The 15,961-nt window shown below is 40.5% G+C and overlaps 1 protein-coding gene across 2 annotated transcripts in view; it reads left to right on the top strand.

Annotated features, from left to right (window-relative positions):
- LIMA1 (LIM domain and actin binding 1) overlaps positions 1 to 15,961 on the top strand; it is a 56,507-nt gene that overhangs the window by 30,495 nt on the left and 10,051 nt on the right. Inside the window, exons 4-8 of one of the 2 annotated variants that reach the window (XM_026501899.4) lie at positions 5,010 to 5,094; positions 6,178 to 6,326; positions 8,946 to 9,053; positions 12,690 to 12,747; positions 14,359 to 14,468. In XM_026501899.4, coding sequence (XP_026357684.2) covers positions 5,010 to 5,094; positions 6,178 to 6,326; positions 8,946 to 9,053; positions 12,690 to 12,747; positions 14,359 to 14,468 — 510 coding nt within the window. Of the gene's footprint in view, positions 1 to 5,009; positions 5,095 to 6,177; positions 6,327 to 8,945; positions 9,054 to 12,689; positions 12,748 to 14,355; positions 14,469 to 15,961 lie in introns of both variants that reach the window. The other variant, XM_026501898.4, reaches the window with a different exon arrangement.

Here is a 15,961-nt window from a genome sequence, read left to right as displayed (position 1 = left end):
AACATATCAGCAATTGTATTCTCAAAGACTTTAGCTCTCTACCTTCCCACTTCCCACATTTTATAGTCTTGTAATTGAATTAAAAGCGTCATAGCAATGAAGAGAAGAAATACACGGGAATGCAAGAGATTTGTACGAAGCTCGTCCCTCCTCTCCCCTGCCACACACCGTAAACCAGAAAGGAGAAGAAAAAGCCAACTTAACAGGAAAAACCAGTAACCTTCACCAGTAAAAAGAATAAAACAGCTGTGCACAATGATATCCTATCATTGAATAACTAGTTTTTACATGGTTTTCATCCCTGTGTACTCACTGTTTTGTGTGCTGTATCTTTTGTTTGGTCTTTTTTATATTGACCTTTCTATGTATTTTCCTAGTTCATGCGGTTATCCTTTTATGGGAATATAGTATTTCATTATAGTTTAATCATGCCCCAGTAATTAGATATTTTTCTAGTCTAATAAACTCTAAGCATCTTGGCAGAAACATTTTTAGTTATTTTGGGGGCAGGGCAAATTACCGAAGTGATGTTCTCATGATCAAAGGCCATAATTCATTAAACATTTTTCTTGGAGTGCCTGGTGGCTCAGTCAGTTAAGTGTCTGCCTTCCGCTCAGGTCATGATCCCAGGGTCCCTGGATCGGTGGCCCTGCCATAGCTCTTGGGCTCCCTGCTCAGCGGGGAATCTGCTTCTCCCTCTCCCTCTGCCCCTCCCCACTGCTTGTACTCTCCCTCTCTCTCTCCCTGTCTCTCCCTGTCAGGTGAATAAATGAAAAATCTTAAAAAAAAAAAAAAAAGAGTTCTTACATATTTTCAGCTGGTTCTCAAAAATTATACTATTTTGTAACACTACTAGCGCAATCTAAGGACATATTTAATTCTCCAGCGCCTTGTCAGCATTTGTTTTTTATCACTTTTATCTATTTATATTAATAAATATGAAGTATTGCCTCTCCTTTTTTTCTTTTTTCCTAATTGTAGGAGTAACATATAATTTTTGTGGAATGCTTAGAAATACAGAAAATACAGAGAAATCCCACAACCTGGATAAAAAGAGCTCCTTCTATATATATTATTTTACTTAAAAGAGCTCCATTTTTCTTGTTTTCTTCTGCCTGAAGAAGGAAATGTTTGTCTCTCAATACTTAGAGAAATTAAGGCTAGGTTTTAGCTACACCCTTATGCACGGTTCAGCAAAGTCCCATTTTCCCTAGAGGTCATCCTCTACCCTTGACTTTGGAGGGATGAGAGTCTGAAGGAAGGTCAAAGTCCAAAGGTTGAAGAAAGTAGCTGAGAGAAGTACAAGGTAAATTAAAGTGTTGAGAATCAACTTCAAGAATTTTTCCTAGAAGTTAGGGAGACAGGAAATCCTGCTTTTTACTTGATATTTGGGACCTCACTTACTTTATTTCTTTAAGAAAATTTTCCAGAGGGGCGCCTGGGTGGCTCAGTTGGTTAACAGTCTGCCTTCGGCCCAGGTCATGATCTCAGGTACCCGCAATCAAGCCCTGCATCAGGCTCCCTGCTCTCCCTCTCCCTATGCCCCTCCCCCTGCTCCTGCTGTCTGTCTGTCTGTCTCTCTCTCTCTCTCTCTCTCAAATAAATAAATAAAATCTTGAAAAGAAAAGAAAAGGAAATTTTCCAGAGAAAAGAAATTCTACAGACTACTGGCTAAAAGCCCTAAGCTCTTTTTCTCTTATTGGGATGTGTTGATGCATTTGGTTTATGGATTCTCAGAGAGTATTTCAAGAGGCCATCCCACTGCTGAGAGTTACTACAGTCAGCTGACAGGAAGGAGGACTTGTGGGGTGGGGTGAGGCCAAGCCTTAGGAAATTCCAGAAAGTCTTGAAGTATCTTGTCTTTTCTGTCTTCTCCGAACAGGCTCCCTCAGGCGTCTGAGTAAACAGGGCTGAAATGTGATAAAAAATGTGTTCCTGTTACAGAAGAGTATTTCAGTATCAGAATTCCTGTTTTTTTTTTTTTTTTCTTTTTGTGTTCTTCTACTTCCTTGAGAAATATTAGAGGAAACTCCTCCTTCTTCCTGTACCTCAGATTAACACTTGTAAAATGAGGATCACAAAATTCATTGTAAATGCATTTGAATTCTTGTTATTCTTAATATTTGAGTGATTTGGAGGTGAACCAGTACTGAAAGAAATGCTTAGCACTTCATCTGGGATCTCATTAAAAGCTTTTCCATCTCAGAGCTGTGTTCTTCCTCAGAACCAGTATCAGTATAACTTCGATTTCCAAAGACATTTCTCTCTATCTTTCTTTAAGACCAAATGGCTTTGCACATTCACTTTTTTAGTACTTGGAAGAAAAGAATTCGGAGTACTGATACCCTCATGTACCAGAAGGCTTTAAAAAAGAAAAAGGCTCTTAACTTTATTTAACCTGAAGGTTTAAATTGAAAGCTAGCAAAGATGGAAAATTTTATGCATCTAAAACCAAAGTAAGCCTCTGCCCTGGCAAGGCATATGTTCTGGTTCTAAATGGGCTTGCTCCCAATAATGCCAGTGAAGGGACTCTGCATGAGACAGAGAGGGATTTGACTGGAGTACAGGCAGAAAACTGAGCTATCTGCAGGTTGTGACACATTACACATACTCGTGGAATCGTATTTGAACTTCATCTTTGTCAGAATGTAAATATTTGAAATATTGCTTCATTATTAAGGATGCAGAACCCTTTCTGCTTTGGTTAAAAAAAAAAAAGAAAAGCATATTTCCAGGCTTTCTCCTGTTTTTGAGCCCAGAAAATTCTGATTTTTATAGTAATCATCTTACAATGAAGCAGCATTTGGAATAAGTCTTTGGACTTTCCTTTAATTATCTGCAAATGAAAAATGTTCTGAAAATTAAAAAATGTGGATGGGGAGGGGGTCCTGACAAATGTGTCTTTTTGTTTTGGCTGATGATCTTCATTTCTAGGTGGGAGGGGCTGCTCTCAGAGCAGGACTGTGTTGCGTCCTTTGAGTCATGTGAATGTGGTTGATGTTGGTGCCGCTGACCTGAGTTGATGTGGCAAGGGTAGAGCTGCTACAGCTTATTTTTTATCAGTTAATCATGTAATTAGCAAAGCTGACTGGAGATAAATTATATGAAATGTATATTGAATTTGCAAGAAACTATTGTCATTGGTATGGTACAAACAAACGAGTCCTTGGCTCTGATTTCTGAAGTGGCATGTTTTCTCTCTCTAGTGGGGGCGGGGGAGACCTTGAAAAAGTGATAGTTCACAGTCTTAAACTTTACTGTTGCGTTGATTAGTCCATTGAACTTAAAGGTTTAATAACTTCCCTACTGTTGAGTTCAGAAGGGTGCCAAGTGGTTTACTCTTCTGTCCTACCGGATTTCAGATATCTTTCCCACTTCAAGTTCTCTGGAAATAAATTGAGATTTGAATGATAGCATCTGGTTGAAGGCTCTCATTACAAGCTGAATAAACGTGACATACTCTGTGCACTATTGTCTGGGAACATTCTGTGACAGCCAATGACCTTCTCTTAAGTTACTTTTCCAGCCTTAAAATTTTGTAACTTTAATTAGAGATCTACCCTAGATATGAGAGAGATAAATGTAGTAATTTACAGGAATCACAGAATGATTTATTCAAAAAACCTGTACCATCCATGTTTCTATTTAAAAAACAGAAACATGGGGGCGCCTGGGTGGCACAGCGGTTAAGCGTCTGCCTTCAGCTCAGGGCGTGATCCTGGCATTATGGGATCGAGCCCCACATCAGGCTCCTCTGCTATGAGCCTGCTTCTTCCTCTCCCACTCCTCCTGCTTGTGTTTCCTCTCTCGTTGGCTGTCTCTATCTCTGTTGAATAAATAAATAAAATCTTTAAAAAAAAAAACAAAACAGGAACATGGTCCCTGCCCTCAGTAGGCTTCCAGTCCAGTGGAGGGACAGACAATAAGCATTGTAGTGGAAGTGTGACCAGGTACCTTGGAACCAGAGGAAGGACTACTTAGATCTGTGTAGGAGAGGCAGGGTGGACTTCATGGAGAGAATGTTGTACAGCTTCCACTGAGTCTGGAAAGAACAAATAGAAGGATAAAAGGGGAATGGGGGAAGGGAACTCATTTACAAGCTCATGGACCTCCCAGCTGTTTGCTTTTCCTGGAGGGTAAAGGGCGAGGAAGGGAATGCTCAGAGAGGGGAGGGAGGAACTAGATGTAGAACTGGTTTTCTGTGACACACGAAGCACTTTAGATTTAGTTCTTGGAATGATTATAGGAATTTTTTAAAGCATTTTGGACAAGAGAGTGATATAGCTTTATATTGGGGGATAATTACATGACATGGGGTAATGGCAGCATCATAGAGACTTGACTGGAAGGTATAGAGGAACCAATTAGAAATATAATACAGTAGTCCAGGGAAAAGATAAAGGTGTGAACCAGGGGGGCGCCTGGGTGGCTCAGTCGTTAAGCGTCTGCCTTTGGCCCAGGTGATGATCCCAGGGCCCTGGGCTTCTTGCTCAGCGGGAAGCCTGCTTCTCCCTCTCCCACTCCCCCTGCTTGTGTTCCTTCTCTCCCTGTGTCTCTCTCTGTCAAATAAATAAAATCCTAAAAAAAAAAAAAAAAAGTGAACCAAGGCAGCAACAGCAAGGATAAAGTGGGAGGGAGAAGGGAAACAAACAGCAGATACTGCCATCCGGACTTGACCATTTGGGAGACATGGCAGTGTCTCTGGGACATGAGGATTCCCCTCCACGGCTGGTTCAAGTGCTTCGTTTTCTGGTTAAGCTGGTTAGGCAGTGATTATTACCAGAGAGAATTACCTGTATAGAGTTCTTTCTCCCTGGGCACCTGTGATATGTAGTGCTTCGTATTTATAATGCTAAAAACACATTCTGTGGAATGTAAAAACTAATATAAAATCTAATCTCTTGTGGATTTTATTAATAAAGGAGATTTGCAGGCCTCTTCTTTGAATGTTCATCAAGATTTCCCACCTTCTGTGTAAAGCTTATGGCTGGATTTTGTTTTCCGAGCAGATTCTTCGGTCCCAGAGCCGTAGTACAGGTGGAAGGAGGATCTCTGAAAACAGCTGTTCTCTGGATGATTTGGAAATAGGCCCAGGTAAGCAGTGTTCCGTGTGCGTGAGGTTCCCTAGGAAGTACACATTAGTAGCAATACCTTTTGGCCTCAAAGCCAATGCTTTTAGAGGGGGAGTGTCACATATTACAAGGAACTATATTTGTGACCGCCAAGGGGTCCCCATGGGGATGACGAGGGAAATACTGGTGATGCTTTTGGCTCCACGGTCATCTGGGGCTTGAGGGCTGCCATGGATGGACCGCAGTGTCCTCTGTCAAGATTGGTTATCCTGTATTACCCGTGGTAACATAACACCTTGAGAGCATAATAATTATGTTTGGAAGGGGGCCTTTACAGGCATTTTACAAAAGAAAAAAATAAAATCAATAGGAAAGTCATCAGCCTCCTGGTAAAGAATGCAAATTAGGGGTGTCTGGGTGGCTCAGTCTTTAAGCTCTGCCTTTGGCCCAGGGTGTGATCCCAGGGTCCTGGGATTGATCCCGACATCAGGCTCTCTGCTCCGCTGGGAGTCTGCTTCTTCCTCTCCCACTCCCCCTGCTTGTGTTCCCTGTCTCCGCTGTGTCTCTCTCTGTCAAATAAATAAATAAAATATTTTTTAAAAAAAAGGATGCAAATTAAAATGGCATTGAGATCTAGTTTTTTTCCAGTGTTAAATAAGCCAAAATATTTAAATATATAATACTCAGTTATGGTAAGGGTTCTCCTTTCGATGTTGGGAAAGTGAGTGACTATTACCTAGTAAGTGACACTTATATTCCTGGTTTCCTTCTTTGTACCCTTCATAGAAGAAATGGATTACATCCGATTCCAATAGCCCCAGGTTTAAGATCTTGAAACCGTTCAGGGGCGCCTGGGTAGCGCAGTCATTAAGCGTCTGCCTTCGGCTCAGGGCGTGATCCTGGGGTTGCAGGATCGAGTCCCACATCGGGCTCCTCGGCTGAGAGCCTGCTTCTTCCTCTCCCTCTCCCCTGCTGTGTTCCCTCTCTCGCTGGCTGTCTCTCTGTCACATAAATAAATAAATAAAATCTTTAAAAAAAAAAGCTCTTGAAACCATTCAAATCACATTTTATCTTCTGATCGAGCACATTATTTGTGTGGTTCCAGGTCAGTCATCATCTTCTCCGTTCAACGCAGAGAAAAGCGAGAGCAGGCGGAATCTGGACTTCCCACGCCTGTCAGAAACCTCCATAAAGGATCGAATGGCCAAGTACCAGGCAGCTGTGTCCAAGCAGAGCAGCTCCACCAACTCTACAGTATGTGTTCTGGGTCATCCATTCATTCATTCACTCATCCAGTCAGTGGTCGCTGAGCACAGAAACTAGAGCTGTCTCCCAGACCCGGCTCTCTCCCTGGTCCCTAGCCATTCTCCTTCCGTGTGAACCCTACCCTAGCTTCATTCAGAATCCTTATCGTGTTTGAATCCTGACTTTGCCTTCCTAGGCCTCATTCCCACCCCACTTCTTCGTTGGGGATGTTATCATCCAGTAATAACATTGGGCGTTATCCTGTCTCTTCTGCTTGATTTTGTTATTGTTGCTAAAAAAGTGGTAATCAGTTAGTTTTAAAAGAAACACTCATTTTTGTTTTTGAGGAAAGGAGAATACTGGCAAGAAATGTAGGATATATTCGACATTAATGTGGGGTGGGGAGGTTTCTTGCAATTTTTTATTGATACAGAATTCATGTGACGTAAAATGACCACTTTCACATATAATTCAGTGCTTTTTAATGTATTCACAAGGTCATGCAGCTGTCATCACTGTCTAATTCCAGAACATTTCCATCACCCCAAGAAGAAACCTCATACCAGTGCAGTCACTCCCAATTCCCCCTCCCCTCATCCCTTGGCAACCACTAATCTGCTTTCCGTCTTTATGGATTTACCTATTCTGGACATGTCATATAAATGAATCATACAGTATATGGCCTACTTAATCTTTACTTCTGATGTAATGATTTTCTAAAGAAATAGAATAGTGGATAGGTAAAGGGGAGGGAGAAATAACAGGAAGATGACATGCTCTGTAAGATAAAAACGTGGTATTCTAAATCAAATGGAGAGTCTTTCCATTTTAGATTTTCCTAGGCTTACCTGGCAGGCTGACACTACAGAACTGCTTGACCAAAGATACCTTTTAAATGCCATTTATTCATACCTACACATGCGTATAAACACTCTACACAGACATAGATCTGTGGCTCTCAAACATTTGTTCCTTCTGAGATTTCAGAATACAAGCCATGAATCTCTTGAGGTCCTGTGTTTTTGTTTTTGTTTAACAAATTTGGAAGATAGTATTGAATTTTATTTGTTCCCAGGCAGACTGAAACAAGTACCTATTAGAAGTCATAACTTGTATTCCAGGAGTTGAGCCTTCTTTTCCTCACATTATTAAGTATACATTCTCCAGTAGTACTTATTGGTGGACCAAGTCGCGGGGCAATGAATAATTTCGTCCTGAGTTTTCACTGTGGCTTTAAGAAGAGACGATGTGTATAACTCGATCGTAAAGTAGAACACCACGGACTGGTTATTTACCGACAGCATGAAAACGCGCAAAGTTAGACTTTTAGAAGGCAGGTCAGGAGATAGAGCAAACAGGTGATCTTTGGAGCTTATTTCCCTCGGTTCAAGATTTTGCTGCTTCTCTGTGCCCTCCTGCTATAAACATTCCAACCAGGTGACTCCCTAAGTGGAAAAGCCTGTTCAGTGACTTTTTTTTTTAACTCCTAATAGAGTTCAGCATTGCAGTTCTCCCGCTCCGTAAATTTTAAGAGTTGAAAAGTCTTTAGGAATTCTTGTAAAAAGTACGTTTTATCTCATCCCAAAAGAATTTCTCAGGCCCCTTACAGAGGATGGCTGTAACAAGGCGCACACACTCTGGCAGGCGGGGCTTCGAGATGGGGTCAGGAACGAGTCCTTCGGTGGTCCTGTTGTGTTCTGCAGCACTCGCTGCCCTCTCCTCATGGGTGCTTCTCCAGAGCCTGCCTTGTCCCTTAGTCTGGGACCCCACACCTCAGTCAGCACACTCACACTGGCCCTGTCTAAAGAATCATAGAGAACAGAAAGGTGCCAGACTTTCAGAAAGGTAGCAAACTAAAGGTAGGAAATGTCCATATTCATCTATACTATATTGATTGCGGGGCTAGTAGATAAAGTTAATTGTACTATTTTGCCCCAAGTGTTCTTCGCAAGGAAACAAAATGTGATTATGCTTACTCCTTATGACAATATTAATGCCTGCTTTTTTATGTTGAGGCTCTGTTCTGAGAAGTAGAATAAGGTATGTCCTTAGTACAATGTATGACTTTTATGCAAAAAAGAAGCATGTTTTTGAAAGTCTCACCAAAAAAAAGGTTGTTTTCTGGTATCATTAAATATAATTTCAGTTTTTATATGTATGCATCATCCCTGTCTCTCTTTCCAGGCCGAGCATTTATGTATATGGTCAGTATATTTTCTTAATTATTGGCACTTGGCATCTCCTTTCCCCTGCTCCAGAATGGTCTTTTCTGATACAACTCACAAGCTTTGCATTCCCACGAGCTCTGCTGCTAGAGGAGTGAATCACAAGAACGTTGTATGCTGGGGGTGGTTTCTCTGTGTCTGTGTTGATGTGTCTGTGTTCTAATGAGCATCCAGTTTTAGACTAGTGTACAAATATTTAACTCTGAGGTGTGTGTCCACAAAGCCGCTTTTGTCATTTCACTAGTCAATGGGTTTTGCTTGTGAGAATTGGGTTGATTTGACCCAAGGCTTCTTAAAAGAACTTTTCTTTTACCGTCCCAAATTTATTTAATAGATGGGCTATGAAGAGCATAGACTAGTGAGCTTTTTTTATTTTAGTTCACAGATCGTTTTTATTTTGTAGAATGACTTGAGAGCCAATGGCGGTGAAATCAGAACTCATAAATTGGAGCAAAAGGAGAATGTGCCCCCAGATCCTGAGGTCTGCATCTCCCATCAGGTTGGAGAGAAGGTGGGTTGAAAAGTCTAATGTCCAGTTGCCAAGGGAGCATGTGTTCTAAATTAGATGCTTAAAATTAGAAACAACTCTAACTCTAGGCTGCAGAGTGTCTGGGAATTTGGTAACAGCTGCCAGGACAGATTGTCATTTTTGCAGGTCACATAATTTCAGTTGGGGAACTCTGCAACTTATAGCTGACCAAATAATGAACCTTCACTGGAAAATTCTTTTGCTCAGCAGATGCTCAGATGATGTAGAGCTGAAGTGATTTTTAAAAATCTGTTTTGATTAGAGATGGTATCTTCAAGGGATTCGTATATTCTTAATTTAACACATTTTATGCAAGACAGTGTCATTCTTTCACTCAGACTGTTTTGAAAGCGAGGCACTATGCTCAGCTCAGGAAACGCTAAGCCTAAAAACTAAATAAAAACAAACCATTCCATGGGGTCTTTATCTGCAAGGGAGCTCACAGAGTAGAAGGGAGATGAGTAATGGGTTGGCTCTCCTAGAGCAGTGTGGGAAGTGCAGTGAGAGGGCTCTGTGGGGCCATGGAGGCTCTGACTAAGGACATTTAACCTGACTTTCTCAAGAAGGTGATGTCTGAGCCAAGTCCTGCAGAATGTGTGGAAGGAGACCAAGCAAATAAGGGAAAGGTTGAGGAAAGAGAAAGAAGGGCGTTCCAGGCAGACACAAACAAAGATTTGGAAACCAGAGGCTGGAACACAAGGCACATATAGGTAATGGAGAGAGCCAAGTGGAGGGAGAGGGCCGGGGCAGGTCTTGAGAAGCTTTAGATGCCACGCTTAAGACTTTGGATAGAGTCCTGCTGAGGTGAAAAACCACAGGAAGGTTTTAAGCAAATCATATTTATGTTTTATGCACCTATCATTAGATGAATGGCTTGGCTGGAGTGCATAACAACGTTTATGTCAGGTGAATTTATCATTTTCTTTGCCAGTCCATTACCCAGGGTTTGGTTTTTTTTTTTTTTTTTTTCGTCTTTTGGTCAATATGATAACCAAAATGTTAAGTTAGGTGAGGAGAAGGAGCTTTCAAATATATCACAGTGATTAATTTTAGGAGAAAAGTCATTGCTTCTGTTACGCATATTAATACCCTCGAGGCCATTCTTCCAAAAGGTGAGGAGATAATTAAAATGGATTAAGAGCAATAGTTCTCAAATATATTGGACTATAAGAGACTTTAAAAAGCACGATGTATTGACAGAATACCAATAGGAACTTATGAAATACACTAAACATTTGGGCCAAAGTAGTCACAGAGGAAAATGGTCTCAGATTAATGGCTACAAAATTTGAATTTTACGGTAAAACACGAAAAAAATTTAGAAAAATTAAATCTCTTTATTTTACAAAAACTAAAGTGTTGTTTGCAAACTTATGTTGAAATAATAAGACAAAATACTTGGCAGCCATGTGTTTCATAATCATAAAATCATCCAATAAATAATATATGTCCTTGCAGCAGTGGGCTCACCCATTAGTCCCATGAGTCACATGCCACGTATCTAGTAAGTTATTAGACTACCTGGTTTTCCCATTTTTAAGTGGGAGATTGTGTCTTAAGAATAAACTGAGTTGGGGCGCCTTGCTAGCTCTGTCAGTGGAGCATGCGACTCTTGATCATGGGGTTATGAGTTCAAGCCCCATGTTGGGTATACAGATTACTTAAATATAAAATCTTAAAAAAAAAAAAAAAAAGAGTAACTGAGTTAAAATGTTACATACTATAAAAAAAAAAAAAACTTAAGGGAAAAATATTCCCAGCATTGAAATTGCCCCATCTATTCTAGGAGCATGGTTTGAAAAATGATCATCTAGAAAATAATGCTTGGATTGTCCCTAATCTAATTTTGTGTTTCTTTCTTGATTGTCTGCACACTGATTTGAAACTGGAACTCCGAGTTGAACTGGAGGGTCAGAACACTATAATTATAGCTTAAGGGGCATCAGTGCAGCTAAACCATGAATTGAGGAGTGGGTGGGGGAGAAAGGAGATAAAGACAGTACATAGTCTTCAAGTACGTGCTGCAGGTTCATAAAGCTGGGGCTGCCTTCAAATTCGTAAAATTTTTCAGAGCTTCAGTCAGTTATCCTTTCAGCTGTTTGCCTAGCTTTTGTTAACCGATCCCCGATATTTGAACTCCAGCTTGTTACAAAGGGACGTTACTGCTCAGGTAAACTTGCCTGAAATAGAATATTTTGTCAAGATATTGTTCTTCCCTTTCTCCTCTTGTAAACGAATTTGCGCTTTCCTTTAACAAAATGTTTGAACAAAATCTCACGTGCTCGCTCCTGATGGTGCCTGAAGTGAAGTCAGTTGGTTAGGCATGTGCAATGATGTCATGATTGGCAGTAAGTTTACCCCGAAGGTTCAAGGTGACCAAAATCAGAGGTGAGAGAGGAATATCCTGGGATGGATGCACCTTCTAATTAACAAGAATTGAAGAGATTTTAATTTCTTTCATATCATTAAATGAAATAATGCATGTAAAGTGATCATTCCAATACCTGGCACATACTAAACACTCCTCAGTAAATGTTGGCTGTTATTATACTGGTTTGTTCTATGCCATGTCTGAAAAGAGAGTAAGGGCGCCTGGGTGGCTCAGTTGGTTAAGTGTCCACCTCTTGATCTCAGTTCAGGTCTTGATCTCAGGGTTGTGAGTTCAAGCCCCCCACTGGGCTCCATGTTGGGTGTGGAGCCTACTTAGAAAAAAAAAAAGTAATGAGAAAAAACAACCATGCAAAAATTCAGGTTTAGCCAGCCAATGACTTACTCTCCATTGTAAATTTATTCAGTACATTAGACATCCTGATAGAAACACTCAGCATTGCCCATAAAATCCCTGGCATCTGAATGAAAGACTTTTACACGAAGACTACACATTGGGTCACCTCTAGACCCTTCATGATTTTTAGTGTGATGGAGGATACCTGGAAGGCCTAGGAGCCACTAAAAAGGAGAGAGAGAGAAAGTAGAAAGTTTTTATTTAAATTTGCTGGCTTCTTGGGAAGAGATTTGCACCTACAGATAAGATCTGCTGTTTTGTTAAACACTGCCATTTTGAGACTGGAATTAAAAAGCAAAACTAACCTTGAAGATAATACCAGAGGTTGGTTTTTGGTAAGTTTGTCTTTTAGCTATGAAAAGGTCTTGTGTACTGGCAAGCTTGTTTCAGCAGAATGTATCTGGTTGGGAAATAAGGAATTAGGAAGATAAAGGAGTAAGAATAGTTCCTAATGTAAAGACACCATCTTGCCTTGGAGTGAATTATAGTTCTATGGTAAGGAGCTTTGTTCTTTGATAGAGGGTTTTGTTTTGCCCTTTTTTTTTTCTTGACAGTAGAAAGATATGGTTTAGAAGTTCTTTTATAAAGGGAGATGATGCACACTTTTGGCAGTTGGGTGCAGTCTGTTTCTCCCGTTATTCTGTAATTGAGAGGCATGTTAATATCCTCATAAAAGACATTTTGCTGCCTCTTGTTTAAGTGCTCAGCTGTTCTGGGGCCCGTTATTTCCCCCAGGCAGCCAGTGACTGACTAGAGTCAGCAGGTTTTTATGGCATTAACAGCAGTTTGCTCTTTTATTTTTAATGTGATTCTTAATCCCCCCTCTTTTGTAGGTTTCTGCAACTGAGAATAGCCTGGCAGTCCGTTCCACCCCTGCTGAAGATGAGTCCCGTAAGCATTTGTTCTTAGATCTGAAGGATGAGGCTCTTGTTGGGCGTTCTGTATTTTGCCCAGGAATGTCCCCATTGCTGTCAGTGCTGAGAATGTAACATATTAAACCCAGCAATTTAGCTGATCAAATCTTTCACTTGGTTTTAAGGACCGATGCTTGCATACACTTCACACAGTCCACGGCTTAGGGAGAAGTTAAATTCAGTATGATTAACTTGGGGCAAACTGAATACTTTGGGTGCTTCTCTCATTGGACGTACCCTACCTCTTGTAGCAAACCTTTTCAGCGTTCAAGCTGTAAAAACTAACTTTGAAGTTTCGTTTTAATAGGAGTTTGGCCAAAAAAGAATTATATTCATTTACAGGGATAAGGAATTGGTATTTGAATAACCTTTTAAAAATATCTTCTCTGCTTATCTACATGTGTACTACTCTAGTCCACCCTCCGCCGGATTCTAGAGATTTTCCAGTTGGTGCTGAACTTTATCACCTTTTCATCCATTTCAAGCCTCACTTCTCCCAAAAACAAAAACCTTTGTTTTTGGTTTTGTTTCTTGTTTTTTTTTCCCTTACTAAGTCCACTTTTGATTCTGATTTTCAGTATTTTTTTTTTAAATCTATGTGGATTTCTAGCTTCTCCCCAGGTTAATTACTTTACGAGACATTGAAAACTCAGCAACTAAAGTAGAAATATGCATTTAACAAATCTCTAGTAAATCCTACCTTAAAGTTTCAGAGAGAAATTTGCTACTTGAATCCAAGAACATTCCTTTTGCAGTCATTTTTCTTGGACTAGAAATTTTTCTGAGTTTTGACTAGGTTTGCAAAACATTTGAAAAATAAGCCTTAATCTTTTAGTACTTTGTTGACTTCACTCTAGATTTTAAGGAATTCTTTTATGGTTCCTTAGTAGCACTTTTCTGTGCCTGCCCAGAGTTTTCCACACAGTGACTGTATTGGCAGAAAATTAACTTATGCAGGTGACACATCAATGGTTATGAAAAAAACTTCATGGAGCCTTTTTCCATAATTTCCATCCGTGGATATCTGCTATAGGACTGACCAAAAAACAACTGTGTCAGATTACACACGTGTGTGTGCGGGCACGTTCAGTAGGAAATTTATACCCTCACATTCGTTCATTTTGCCAACCTCAGTTGAAGCACCCCAGAAGGAGCTACTGGGGGTGCTAACTACCAAAAAAGTCATCAACATCTACAAACAGCCTTTATTTTTTTTTTTTAATTCAGTTAATTAACATATAGTGTACTGTTAGTTTCAGAGGTAGAGTTCAGTGATTCATCAGCCTTACATAATACCCAGTGCTCATCACATCATGTGCTACCGATGGCCTTTAAAAATGACAAATACCACGGAAGCTGAAGTTCTTCAGATAGGGTGATTTGGATTCCTGCTGTGTGTGGCAAAGGGTGAGAAAGCCTCCTAGCTCAGAACCTAAGAGCATAGCTTTTAGCATTAGAAGAGCTGGTTTTTCCCGGTGTTGAAAGACCTGTCCATTGTAGAGGTTTCAAAGCTTTGCTCTGGGGAGGAACCATTTCTGAGACTTCCCCTGAGGTACTATAAAATGTCTTCCTTTTGTAACTCAAGCAGGTAACTCCCAGGTCAAGAGTGAGGTCCAGCAGCCTGTCCATCCCAAGCCACTGAATCCAGATGCCAGAGCCTCTAGCCTCTCGGAAAGTTCTCCTCCCAAAGCAGTGAAGGTATGATGGCAGTTTCTCCTGGAACCTTTAGACATTGGTGTACGAGTAGAGCTCGTTGCACCTTATATCATTCTGTTCATTATAACCCGTTTTTGCTTTCCTGTGGATGAAAACACCAACTAAGGGCATACTTAAGCCAGTCACTTTCCCTGGAAATTTTGTTTCTTCTCAGATGTTTGAGCCAGGAGGGGAGAGGTTCACTCATAGCTCTCAGTTTGAAATCTGGAAAATTCATGAAAGTTTTGAGGAAATCCAAAGTTAAAGAAAATGATGTGGATTTGTTTTTTTTGTTTGTTTGTTTGTTTGTTTGTTTTTGGTTTTTTGGTTTTTTTGGTGAGGGGAAAAATGCCCAAGTCCATAAATCTGTGAATGGGCAAAAGACCACAAAATGGGAAATTCAGGAAATCTGTTAAACTAAATCAGCGCATTGGATGGGGATGTGCATATCAGCTTAAAGAAAGTGGCCCCCTGGTCTGGAGAACTTGACTGTAACCTGATTGGTGGTTACCTTCTTTAAAGAAAGAATGTGTACATTGCAGTGGGGGTTGGCCAGCCCATTTGCTGTAAAATGGGGCATTCAAGTAACATTTATACTAGTATATAATATTAGGTGTTAAGGAATGTACAAAAGTTTTGTACCCTAAGAAAACTTTACTAGGCTATTCAATGTCTGGGTGCCTTTTATTCACCAGGTTTTAAAAACAGTCTTTTCTCTTTCTGTGAACAAATATATATCCTCATAAAAGTACAGGTTAAAAAAAAAAAAAAAACCCTCAATACCTACTATAGACTTTGTTACCTGACTTGTTTTAATGGAATGCTTTGCTAATGTTGTTGCTGTTTATCCATGTGGATTAATAACCAAACATACCCACACTTCTTTAGTGTCTTTCTCCTCTGGTGCTCTCTTAAGTAGCTGGGTTTGTTTAGAAAGTGTTAACATTTAAAAGAAATGCAGTAGGTAGAATTGGTGTATTGATGGTCTGTAACTGTCCCGACCTCATGCACCCATCAGCTGTGCTTGTATCTCTCAATTGTGGGCATGACTGGTGCCTTGATGAAAGTTCTAGTGCGCAAAAAGGAGGAGGAGAAGAGGACATAAGCGAAGGTTTGGAACAAAAGGAGAAAAGAAGAGAATCCGGGATTTATCTATTTATTTACTTATTTATTTTTACGTTTTTTTTTTTTTTAAGATTTTATTTATTTATTTGACAGAGAGAGACACAGCCAGTGAGAGAGGGAACACAGGCAGGGGGAGTGGGAGAGGAAGAAGCAGGCTCCCAGCAGAGGAGCCTGATGCGGGGCTCCATCCCGGGACCCTGGGATCACGCCCTGAGCCGAAGGCAGATGCTTAATGACTGAGCCACCCAGGCGCCCCCTGAGAGTCCAGGACTTAAAGGGCGAGTTAAAAAAGGGAAAGGAGAGGAGTGAAGACTGTAAATGAGAATTTTACGGGAAGCTGAGATTTATGAGAGTAAGGTTTATTGTAAAGG

Source organism: Ursus arctos, unplaced genomic scaffold, assembly GCF_023065955.2.
Source record: "Ursus arctos isolate Adak ecotype North America unplaced genomic scaffold, UrsArc2.0 scaffold_26, whole genome shotgun sequence".
Lineage (NCBI taxonomy): Eukaryota > Metazoa > Chordata > Mammalia > Carnivora > Ursidae > Ursus > Ursus arctos.
This window is presented reverse-complemented; position numbering and strand designations above follow the sequence as displayed.